General features: G+C 42.5%; 1 protein-coding gene and 1 long non-coding RNA gene across 2 annotated transcripts in view; one reads left to right on the top strand and one right to left on the bottom strand.

Moving 5' to 3' along the window:
• Positions 1–10,283, bottom strand: part of atf6 (activating transcription factor 6) — a 46,634-nt gene extending 36,351 nt beyond the window's left edge. Inside the window, exons 1-7 of the mRNA XM_061238229.1 lie at positions 9,911–10,283; positions 8,189–8,265; positions 7,525–7,618; positions 6,741–6,838; positions 6,037–6,175; positions 5,289–5,489; positions 864–1,045 (exon numbers count right to left, since the gene is read on the bottom strand). Of these exons, the coding sequence (XP_061094213.1) occupies positions 864–1,045; positions 5,289–5,489; positions 6,037–6,175; positions 6,741–6,838; positions 7,525–7,618; positions 8,189–8,265; positions 9,911–10,016 (897 nt within the window). The 5' untranslated portion in view covers positions 10,017–10,283. The remainder of the gene's footprint in view (positions 1–863; positions 1,046–5,288; positions 5,490–6,036; positions 6,176–6,740; positions 6,839–7,524; positions 7,619–8,188; positions 8,266–9,910) is intronic.
• On the top strand, positions 10,185–12,264 carry LOC133126239 (uncharacterized). The gene is made up of 2 exons (XR_009708517.1): positions 10,185–10,837; positions 11,840–12,264. It is a non-coding gene; the product is annotated as an uncharacterized LOC133126239 (long non-coding RNA).
• Positions 12,265–12,844: the final 580 nt, after the last annotated feature.

The following is a 12,844-nucleotide window of genomic DNA, read 5'->3' as shown; positions in this document are numbered from 1 at the left end:
GTTCACAGAACTGGACAAAGCTAACCGTTTTCATGACTGAAACTCAACTTGGATCACATAAAAGCCATAATGAGGAATGGAATCTGCAGTGGGTACTCGGTGGGGGATAAATGCTCAGCTCGGAGAGCTTTTATTATGAAGCAATCACTGTTGGGAACAAATCAGCACAAGATGGAAAAGGCTGCCCTTTCCCAGCATACAAACACATGCAGATAGGAGTCTGACTCATTTAACCAAGAGGAACTGAACAACAATTAACACAGAGACAGCAGTAAGCCCGCATTTTACAGGTCTGACCGCAACATTAGACAAACAGAGCCTAACGCACTACTACCTCATAAATGAAGCATGTCTGAGAGAAAAATATGTGCGTGTGGTTTATGTACAGCAGAGGGCGGCCGTGATTGCGTGCTGGCATCCGACCTACCTCAGCGCCTTACAGCAGGGAGTTGTGCTTCATATCCACAGCGGTGCTTTGCTCTAACTCAATTAGGGAATACCACTGGTGATTTGAACTCCCTTAGGCCTGGCTATGCGTAGTCTCACACATGGACTCCACAGTGAGAGCCAGAAATCTTCCAAACAGCAGGTGGCAACCAGAGTTCAAAGCAGGAAGTATGCACATCCAAAGTAATGACAGGTGGACGGTAGACTAAGGGGAAATGGCACCAGACAAGAGTTGCTACTGACCGTGAGATTGTATTGTTCAATCGGCAATGTGTGCGGGGGCTAATTCTCCTCATCACAAGCTCACAAGCGACAGCTGCAGTCGACTAAAGAGCACCATGGAGGACCCGGGTGGCTGAGAGAACAGAGCAAGGTGTAGACAGAGAGACCCCCCACAAGGTGGCGCTGACACTTACGTCTCCGTCCATCGCGGTGTTGCAGATTACAGGCCGTGTGGCGGTCACCGCAGGGGCACGTCCGTCCTGGGAGAGCGTCGGCACGGCGACCAAGCAGTCGGGGAACGTCAGGATGGGCTGGGCCATCTGGGGGCTCCGCAGGTGCAGCATGTTGGCCGGCTGCGGCAACACCAACGGACGTCCTGTGAAAAGGAGGAAGTGGTCAAGCAACAGCAGGACAGCCTCAGGCTCCACAGCCAAAGTACAACTTACATTGCTTTTATTTAGCAGACACTTTCATCCAAAGCAATGTACAGTAAGTGCATACCGAAAGCCATTGCAACAGCTACAGAACACGGGTTGGATAAGGTACAAGTATCAGTTATCCATAGCCATGAACATCAATTCTAGTTCACACCGTAAGCATAGGCTTAGCATAGGCAGCTCACAGGTAGGCCGTTTCAGATGGGGCCCAGTTCAACAACACAAAAAACATTTTCCTTGACGAAACAGGACTGTCCTCTGACCTGCTCAAACCCAATCCAAAATTTCTTTACAAAACCACAGAAATCTTCAGAGCAGAATGCACACAAAAAGGGAAGGGGACACACCATTTGAGTTATACTTAACTCAGGGCTGCACAACCCAGTTTCTGGAGCTGTATTGTCCTGTAGCCTTTCACTCCAACCCTAACAAAATGCACCTCATTCGACAGCTACCGATCTCATGGAGCTGCCAATTAGTAGAAGCAGGTGTGCTTTGTTAGGTTGAAATGAAAATCTACAGGACGGTAGATCTCCAGGAGCTGGGCTGGGCAGCACTGATGTAACTCAATTATTTACACAACATATCAAACAAATGATTAAATACGAAGAGTTCATTATTATACGATATAAAAAAGCAACCTTTTGCAGTGAAGAAATAAAAATTCACCTTTACAGTAGAAAGCCCTTGACACATAAATGTAAGGGATACAGTGGGCCTCCTGTAGTGTATTGTATAGAGCACCAGTACAGTGCAGTTCAGAGGAGCAGGGAGCAGTGCGCCACTGAAAGGGGTCCTCCCACTCCTCTGTGGGAACAGGCCGGGGGCACAAAGAGTGCGGCGCGCAGGGTATGCCACCGTCCCCATGGCGATGGAAGGCATGTCATCTCCCAGATGGCCCTGAGTGGAAGTGGCTTTTTGAGAAGGAGCGCTGAGAAAGTTTACTTGGATCAAAAGCAAAGATTCCTTCCTTTCTGGGAACAGAAGAGAAGGCTCGCACTGGGAGCGGAGAAGGATTCGCGTCATTAAAACAGCGCGAGCGCGATCTCTTCAGTCAGTCTGCTTGCCTCACCAAAGCACTCATTCCCACTGCTTTCCCCTCACTGCTAGACCGGAGCAATGGCTGACTGTTTGCACTTTGGGGTACCGAGTGGGAAGGAATTAAGAAATCGCTCAAAGCCAGACAGATGTTAATGTGAAGGTGAAGGCAGTTACATAAGCGCGGTGCATATCTTCTGCCACCCATCTGCTTAAACCTGACTTCCCTAACCACAGTGAGAGCCGTGACAGAATATGGCTTTTTGCATTCCATAGGGCAAGCCTGCTGTCGGCTTCCCGGCACATGCAGAGCCATTAGCCCAGGCTGCTAACTCCCATGCTCAAATGAACTGTCCATGCTAACAGGACGCCGCTGCGCTATCGATCAGGGTGAGGGAAAGCAGCCTGCGCTGAACCCGTGGCCATGGTTACGCACCCCTCCCTCCCGACCCAATTCCCCGCGTCCCCAGCAGCTGTGGCCATCATGTGACTGGTGGCCTTTCCCAGCCTCCCCTCGGTCGAACGCTGCCGGTCGCCCGCCACAGGAAGCCCCGGGGCTGCTGGGAGTGCGGTAATTAGGCGCAGAGATGCGCCGGACCCTCTGGCACACCCGGAGACACAAGCTGCTATACGCTCAAGTTTAAGCGCTCCATTTTCTTCTCTGTCTCCAGGACCGAGAGCAGCACATTTGGCTGGTATTACAGGAGGCTATACAAGGGATTAGCCCCTTAAATATAGGCCTGACCCTCCGTACAAACTGCATAATTTGCCTCCCAGTGAAGATTACCAATATGCAGGATGAAAAGCAAATAGTTTCTAAGTATTAGAAAAGCACAATATAAAAGCTACTGTAATTGAAGCATGTGGGGAAATGGGAAGGGAAATGACTGCATTTTCACATGTAGCCTCAAGAGATACATTTTGTAAGATCCATTTTCAGTCATTTAAAGTCTTATTGTGGCCGATTCCTTGCTATATAGATAGGTGAGATAGGTGTGTTTAAGATAAGTTTCAGCTGTAAATGTGGACAGAGAATCAGATAATAATTTTATTTCCTGTAACAAGATTAACTCTATTTCCACAGATTGGAGACAATTTGATTCAATCTATGAAAGGCATGTTTTTCCTTGGTCATACATTTTGATAACCATGTGAAGTGTCAAAAACAACAGCTGGAAGAGACACTTTTTATTTTACTTAATTTTTTCATGACCAATGCCCTGGTCACTCAGATTAAAGGCATTCAGCACCATTAGAAGGAATAAAAGTGCCTGGAAAAGCACTGCACTGTATGTCAAGGGTGGTCTCACTTCCATCACACAATTTATTTTACACTAGTGGACAATTATAGGAGCTCTGTGGGCATATTTTCTTTCACTGCCGAGAGCAAACCTAATCGATGGAAAAGTACCCCTGGGAAAGGAATAGAGCCAAGCAAAGATCGCTTTCAAGTGCCATTCCACCCGTATTTATACAGCAACATGACATTAACCCAAATATGACATGATATTAAGCATCTCAGATGAGCCGAATCTAAGGGAATTACCACACAGGAATTGTTTCGTCACACTGGCAGGAGCAATATAAATATATTTGGCATATCATGTCTGAAAAATACCATTTTCTATGAATGCTATAAAAATGGATAATTGAATCTGTTATTTTTCATTATTGGTAAAAGGCGACACAACCTTTATCCTTTTTTTTTTTTTTTTTTTTCTTTTTTTTTTAAGATGTTTGGGTGACATCTTCTGGTCATGACATTAGGTGCACTCACATTGTTCATTTCCTCCACCTACCAGTAGGTGGTGTAGTGGCTTTGGGAACAAGTTCTCACTCTATGGTCATGACGATTGAAAATTATTACAGCATAACTTTCATGAAACGTACGGTACTGCCAGAGGGAAAAGCTAAAATGTTTTGAACTTCCAAGTGTCATAATAAGGGAAGTGCAGTATGAAAGTAATAAGGTTTGGCAAGCTACTCATTCCATAGCAGAATGTCTTTTAACCTCCTAAGACCTGGCGTACACATGCGTGGACTCCACATTTTGGGCTGTACAACCATAATACTTAATTCTTAAGACCGAGAGTCCACATATGTGGACATAATTTTTCTCAAAAACTACATCATGTCAAAAGATGATGCTTAGTTTTTATACTTATCAGGTCCCAATGAGCCCAAATAGCAAAGAGAAATTAAAAATGCATACCAAAAAACAGTGCGGGTCTTAGGAGGTTAAGGATGTTATGGAGACCTCAAGCAAACAAAATCAAAAGGCTTTGACTCCATGGAAATGGTTTTCATGGGTCAACAGAAGATCATACAGAATAACATATAGTAATAACACACATGATTATTACTTGTCAAGATCATAGACGGTAGAAAATATCTGATCTACAAAACAAGAAATCACTGTATCCCTTTTAACAATTTGCAAGCCACTAAAATATTTTTCACACTACCTTTTTCCAGGATAGAGAAGGACTCAATCCGTTAATTCAATGCCGTTAGTTTGAAAAGAGTCTTTTTAGAGCAATATGCATTTAGATTTATTTTAGTATAAAATTGCAGGAAAAAGGGTAAACATGCTAACAAGCTAAGATAATAATTAAAACAGACACCAGTGACAAAATCTAAATTTCACAAAGGAAATAAGCAAAATTGTTTGACTTCTTAAACTAATCCGTTTTCAGCTGAAATAAATTAAGCAATGGATGAACCTTCTCCATTTTCTTATGGTAAACTGTTCCAAAGTTCTGTTGCAAACTACTGTGTGACAATACCCAAATATACTGGTAAATCAGATAAATACTGTTTTGCAGACAATTCTAATTACTGTAAACTGAGCACAAAGTTTGTATTAATGAGGGCAGGTCAGTTTATAAATATTTACTGTCAAAACACCATACACAGAGGCAGAAGATTCAAATAATTTTCTTAATAAGGTGTACATTACATTTTCCATTATCAGGTGCATCCACAAGAAACAGGAGAACAAAATATGGAGATAAGGGAGGCCGAGTAAACATGAGATTCTCCAACAAAGCAGCATTAGATAAACAGCAGTATGTAATATACAGTGCTTCATTTCTCTTTCCAAAGACATTGCAAACCGGGAGCAGTGCAAGTGCAAGCTCTTACCAGCAGGAGGCGCTGGATGGATGGTGACAGGAGGCGGTTTGGTGCCAGGTAACACAGCCTGCAGGGGCTGGATGATGATGGTCTTGGCCTGGAGAGGGGCAGTGGAGTGGGGGATGGGCATGGCTGTGATGACTGGTTTGGGCTGGATGGACACCTTGGGGGTCAGCTGAATGGGCCGTTTCAGAGGCTGTGAGGATTTCACTGCAACAGAAAAAAACATTTAAAATAATCAATCATGAGTTTGTGAGAGGAGAAATAGAAGGTACTCTCTGCGTTCTGAGTAGTTTTGAGATATTGAGCTTGCAAGACTCCAAAGTGAAGGGGCTCCAAACAGATACCACCTTTTTAATTTTGCATTTTTCCATACCTTTAAACAGTATTTATGTATACAACTTTACACATGCATTTAGTGCCCTATAAACAACATATTCATGACACATTTGTCAGACATGTCAGTTAGAACTTTAAAATTCCTAACACATGATTTGACTCCTGAAGAATACAGCTAACAAACATATCTGATGGTCAAATACTTGGAGATGCATGTATCGGGAAATGAGGATACACTCACATTAAGGTGCACACTTATTTGTACCGACATATTTCAAACAACTTGCATGTTAAAATTCATATTGCACAAACAATTAGAATGAAGGTAACGGAGATGGTTCTGGAAGGTTCCATTTCAAATTGCAGTGATGGAGCAGACTAGGCTCAGTTGCCGATGGGAGAACATCATGTCCCTGACCTCTGGACTGATTAGCTCTTCTCTGAGGCTTCCTCCCCAGGGTGACTTTGGAGGAAATGAAACGCTCGGGGGACCTGGACGCCGGGGACGGCTGAGACTCAGGGGACAACGGCTGGGACTGGGGGGACAACAGCTCGTCCTGTGGGAACATGACACACAGCACACTGAGCGTGAGGAGTGTTCCCCGCTTCCAGAGCCTTGCTGCGGCACCTTAAACACACACATTCAGTCTACGGCCATTATTCGGGTTTGTCTAAAATTTCCCTTGCAAAGGCATTTACAGACCGCCGTCATTGTGTGCTCACTGTTGAGGAAGTTCGGACTGTGTGGGAAGAAGAAACCGTGCATTCGGCCGGGTCTCCTTTTTTTGGACGGGCTGCGAATCCAGCCGGTCGGCAAATTATGCAAATATTGTCCAATGTTGTCAAAGGCCTTTTATTAATGAGGAGGCACATCTCAAATGGCCTGTGGTTAATTAGTTTGACGATATGTTGAGGAGATATTAAGACGTTAATCAACGCGCAAAGACTTTTAATTACCCACTCTGGCCAAGTGGGTATTGTAACAGATTCTGCCTGCCTTCCGTGCGGAGGAGCAGCTGGCAGAGGCCTACGCATCCTGGGCAGACTCCATCTGGGAGGGCCCCTGAAGGAGGCCAGCCTTGCCGCTGCGCGGCGACATGAGGGGAGCCGGGCTGTACCTACTGACAGGCCGTAAGGGGACGGAGCTTCCACCGAGCCGGGAGAAGACACGGAGCTCAGCGTGGGGTTCGGGGAGAAGGAGTCCACGCTCATATCGGCTTCTGCACAAACGAGACCAAGGAAATCGTCGCAACAAATATGTGAGGAGGGGTAAACGTTCATTGGACAGCAAATGAGGCTCTTTTCTTGCAATGCACTCCGACACGTATATTCACGTAAAAACACTGCAAGATAACCATGTTTTGTGTATCTTCGCAGGTCAGCTTCCCTAAACAAAAAAGGGATGTGAAATGTATTATATGCAGTGTGTTTTCACCGGCGCCCATGTATTTAGCTGAAACATTTAGTTCCAATTACTCCAGTAACTAAAGTGTGGACAGCCACTAGAATTGCTTTCCCATGTCCTAAATGTCTGCCTGCTTTAAATGACACAGTAAAGCTTCAGTACTCACCACTAATCTAGAAATCTGAGAGTCCACAACAAGCACACTGTCTACTTATTATGCTACAGGATAATCACCCAATAATAGACTAGAAGCGCTCAACACAGAGCAGGTTCACAACACCACCCTCTGTGGACAGGTGCAATACTGGAATGAGCTTACAGATCACCTTTCCTCAGCTCTTCCTGTGTCACACTAACAGGTTGCTTTTAAAACACTGGACAATAGCCTGCACCTCTCCTCCACACAGGTGCAGCTCTGTGTGTCTGAGGCAGCTGTCTGGAGTCCAGTCAATCAGCCACTTCTCTGACGATCAGGTTTAACACTGGTGGGGGTTGAGTTACCTGTGCAGCTGCTGCTGGTGTCTCCACAAGCTTCCGAGTTCCAGGGAGGAAAACCCAGGTCCAGGTCCAGGTCCAGGTCCAGGACCTCTCCAACCTGAGGGGCAAGCAAATCCTTGTCCTAATCCACTCCTGCTATGATAGAGCTCACAAACTGATGTATCCCCTGCATCTTAGTTGTTCATGCCACCAACACAAGACATATTCTATCATAAAGGCAAGGGTAACTTTGTGGTAGATTCTTTAAAAATGATTCTCCCATTTCTATGTTGAAGCATTTCATTCAACAATAATACTTTATAATAATATTTGTTTTTCTTTGGAGGTTTATTGCTTATGTCATGCTCTCTAAAATCCTACATTGCACCGATTCTGATGTCATATAGAAATCCATACAGTGTTTCCTTGCCAGTTGTAACCATCATCACCAGAGCTTAAAGAAGACCAGCAAAGTTTCATTTTACACTTAAAAGCATCTGAGATGCTTAATCTATTGTTCCAACTCTTTCTGGCTGGCTTGCTGGCATTCCTAACATCCAAATAAAGTATATTTATCTTAAGTTGCTCGTACAATGCATCTGAAATTGAAAACTGAGAGAAATATCCTTAATTGTGGATTTGAGAACACTCCAAGAATGTGGGCCCAGATTGTGGCTGTTAAACTCACATAGGGTACATCCTCCAAGGCACGTAGCAGCTCATCAGCATCCCCCATGTCCTCCAGCTCATCAAAAAGGCTGATGTCTGCACCAAGAAACACCCATAGATCACACAGGGCCACATGTGTAGCCATTTCCAATGTCATGATAAAGATTGCATTACAAAGGCCATCGGTCAAGGTTTCCAGTAGCAACTTGCACTTGATAGATTCAATTACCATACAAATCTTACAACACTCTCGAAAATGGGTTAATAATGTTAATGTACACAAAAATCTTAACAGAAGGGATGCAAAAGAAAAGAACCACTTGAATGAACCTTGAATTAATCTTTTGAGAACAAAGTAATTTTCAGTAATATATAGGCTATATTAAAACAATTCTGTTATCACAATCCCAAATCACATTATGAACCTCCCTTCAGTAACCTCCTGACATTTCAGCTCCTGAGCCATCCACGCTCCCTCAGTCATCTGCCAGTACCGGGTACTCAATCCACAACCTCCTCCTCCTCCTCAACACTTTTGAACACTATCGTATTCAAACAGGCCCATCAGCTGATGCCAGGTCTTAAAACCACTCCTTGGATGTATTGATGGATTATAAAGTCCGGTGATCCGGTTTAAGAACCAAGTTATAAATTAACATGGGAACTAAGATTGCATTACTATTTTACTTCAGAAACAGCTGGAGAAGTACGGGATATCAGTATGCGGGTATAAAACATGCGCAGGTCTACGATTGCCTGTAGCACGTGAGTTCGCCAATACATTTCTCACAGGAAACGTAATTTGTCCACTTTTTTACTTCACAGTATAGGTGATCAAACTTACAATAACTAAGTGCTAGCGTGTTCTAAACCTTTACTGGTCCCTGTACGAGGTTAGCATGATGTAGCTAACATACGCGAATAGCACAAAGCCATACAATTTCTTTTTAACGGCACTTGGTCATTCGAACGATATAAATAAAAGCATTCGATTACGTTCAACGGCACCGAAAATCTCTGTCGCACCGTCCATAAATGGCAAAAGTCCCACCATAGGATTGTTTTAAACCTTTAAATGTTATACATTTTCTGAATCGTCATTAATTTCTCTTGGCCGCTACCGGTGATTCCGCGTGATGTGAGAGTTCAGTTGCTATGTAAATTACGTTAGAAGGATACAACACGGTTATTTGCTACTTAAACGTAGACACACGCTCGAGAGCGTTAACATGATTGACATGTCTGTTGTCAAAATCCATTGAAACTATTAAAAAATAACCAGGGACTTTGGACTTATAAGGCTGGACATACCGAGTATCCAGCGAAAATATTGACCTGGCAATTTTGACAGTTCGAACTACCACCAACTGCCATGTATGAGCGCGTGAAGTAGACCATTTTCTATTGTTGCATCACCATTTTCGAACTCCAAAAATGTAAACAATGGAATGAATGGTCAGTGAAATCTGCCTGTTTTTCGGTGCCGTCGGCGTCCAGCATTTAACATTGATGGAATGCTGGTAAAATTACCGCTTAAAAGCCACAAAAACAGTATTTTCATCACATTAAAATTCCACCTAAGCAGAATTATTGTCTTCAACACGTTAATTTAAGGTTAAACTGAGATTTTAATCATAATATTCATGTTGATTTCATGTTGACTGTAAAGGCCAACTAACAATGTAAGATAGCTAGCAATCTAGTTATATTACACCGTTAACTATAACGTTATATAACTTACCCCATTCGCCGTCTTGGTCGATACAGATATCTCCTGTATCGTTATTCATCCCAGTGCGGTGTTGGTTTAAGTGGTTTTCTAAGTCGAACATTAAATCTGACGCCATTCTCTCTTGAATACATCAGTTACAAATAAAATTTCTGTATACTTTTCAGTTACTCGTAAAATTAAATATCCTCAACAACCAGAGTTACCATATCCGTGTCACACGCTGTTTATGATAAATAATACACGTCATACTTTCCCGTAAACTACGGAAAGCTCGGATGGACAAACAGTGATTTTTGAAAGTATGATGAAAGAAAGAGAAATAAATTTGCGAGCATGCAATGCTCCGAACACCACTTTTTTATTTGAGTGAGCGTTTGGACGACTGACAAGCCACCATGTGTGTTTGTCTGTCAGTGCGCTAATGTGCAGTTTTCCGACTTTGCAAACAAGCATCTTTCAACAGTGGGCGTGACAGTGACTTCATTTTGCGTATTTGAACAGTTCTGTAGCATTTGCCCTCTGTTGCCAGGACCATATCTTGCTGGGTCCAGGCAACTGGATTATGAGAGCGATATTAAGACGTTTGCACAATAACTGTCAACTGTCGCAGCGCTGTGCTACTTCATTTTCCTTGAATTAAATTGGTCTCTATTTAAAATACCCAAAGACAATTTAACTGAATTGAAAAAGCTTAACTGCACCATGCCCGAGCATCTGGCACGTCGACGCTGATAAGAAAGCCTGCTGTGAAGAAACATAACTGCTAATTAAGTATATGTCTAGGAAGGCCTATGAGTTGCGGACGGACCGAATCCCAAGACGCACCAGACAGATGGCAAGAATGTAGCTCCGAACTTCACCCGCTGTGCCAGACTGATTGGACCAGTCTTGTGCGGCGTGATATCACCGATCAAATTGCAGTTCGTTTTTCCGAAGGTAACATACTTTACAGGCTATCAGAAGTGAAATATTGAAATCAAAAGAATGGGCATTAATGCCAGCACTAATACTAGTTTTCCTTATGTCCCTATTTCCCTTTCGATGAAATTTAAGGAGCTCTACACCTAGCTAGCCAAAATATAGGCTAGCAGAACAGTGGGTGGCAACATTTGCAGCTTTTGCGATAGGCCTACCACATAGGCGGTGGGCTGTTGTTATTCAACATACCATTCATTCATCTGTAACTAAGTCATCTGAACAAAAGTGGCTTCTTTATTTGCCAACGCGCAAGAGCAACACGCTAATTATTAACTCCAAGCAAACAGAGATTGAGCCTGAGTACGAACTGAATATGTTATGTATAGTTCCCACAAGGTGGTAGTAAAGTATCTGGTCAGGATGCGTTTTGTTCTCCGGAACTATTCTTGCATTTTAATGATTAAATCAAGTCAAAGAAAGTTTTCATGATTCACAACATCGTTGTGCTGGGTGTTTTATCCCAGAGACCATAAACCTAGAATTATGTTAAAAGAGGTATTTTTATTTTTATTTTTCTCCTCCCACACACACACACACACACACACACACACACATGCACAACAACACACAACATGCACAACAACACAAGGGTTGAAGTGAACTCAGTAGGAATTATTTCTTTCAAAATGAGAAAATGGGAGCTACTGTAGCACTTCAATTCTCCCCAGAATTGACCTTGGACCTCTGTTGGGCTGGTGCAATCCACAATGTGGAACTCATTCAGACTTTAGCAAAACTATAAAATGCACAGCACTGCCATTAGTGAAGCATATAATTTCAGTTTAAAACCCATGTGTGAACTATATTTCATTAGGATCAGTTATTCTAACTCTACCTAAAGTTGATGACATTGAATATATCTATCCATTAAGTATTTTCAATTATATATTGCAACTGCAGTGTAAATAGCAGTGAGAACACTGCTCCTTTCTCCTTTCTGATTAAAATATAATCCTGTAGGTATCCTCAGGACAGGTTCATCTCTACCTCGGAAGGTCTTCCAGAATGCTTCATGGACTGATCCACAAACATGTTCTGTAAATGTTTCTTTAAGGCTGTACTTGAGATTGTCCAAAGCAAACATTCCTTGTGAAATACATTTAATATATGGATTTTACACTTTGACATTGACAGTGGGAAATTGTGTGTGCACGTACATGTGTGTTCAGTTCTTACTTATGTCATTGTCAAAGGCATGGTTCATTTAGATGTGCAAAAAGGTAGATAGAGATCATCATTTTTTTGTCCTTGGATGGTGATTTGCTTTTCACATGTACTTAAATGTTATACAGTTTCAGCAAACAATGAAGTCAAATGTATTCTTCTGTATGTAACAGGATGTGTAGAATGAATTTGCCTTGAAAAATAAAGAACTTATAGAATAACTCTAAAGCACATTTGAATAATTGCTGGAGGTTTAGTGTAATATGTAAAATATGTCTCAAGCTACCAGACAAAATAGGGAATTAAAAGGTTAATGCAAAGCAGAGACGGTTTTTTTGAATGTCTGTTAATTAACATCTGTATGAAGTGGAATAGAGCCCTGAAATTGACTCTGACATTGCGATAGGTAATGATAAAGAACTGTATAAGTTCTTTATCAGAAGAAGAGCTAATAGTGGTATTGCAGTACATGTGAAAGTGCATCACTCCTGTAATGCAGTGTCAGTGTCACGCAAAAGCCGTCTATAGTTTCAGTGCTGCAATGATAAAATTCACTCTGCCATTCACTCAGTCAAATTTCAGCAAGGTGAAAGATTGGATTTGAGGATTAAAATAACTCAAGGAGTATTAGAGGGGAGAGCAGGCTCCACAATACAACCAAAGAGACTGACTGAAACAAATTGTTGTACAGTAGATTATGGCTACTCTTCCTGATCAAATTACCAATAATCATACACATACACCTCAGCTCATAGGGATTGCTTTTACTGACTGAACCACTTTGGAGCCCAACCAAATACC

Source organism: Conger conger, chromosome 4 (assembly GCF_963514075.1).
Source record: "Conger conger chromosome 4, fConCon1.1, whole genome shotgun sequence".
NCBI classification, from domain to species: domain Eukaryota; kingdom Metazoa; phylum Chordata; class Actinopteri; order Anguilliformes; family Congridae; genus Conger; species Conger conger.
This window is presented reverse-complemented; position numbering and strand designations above follow the sequence as displayed.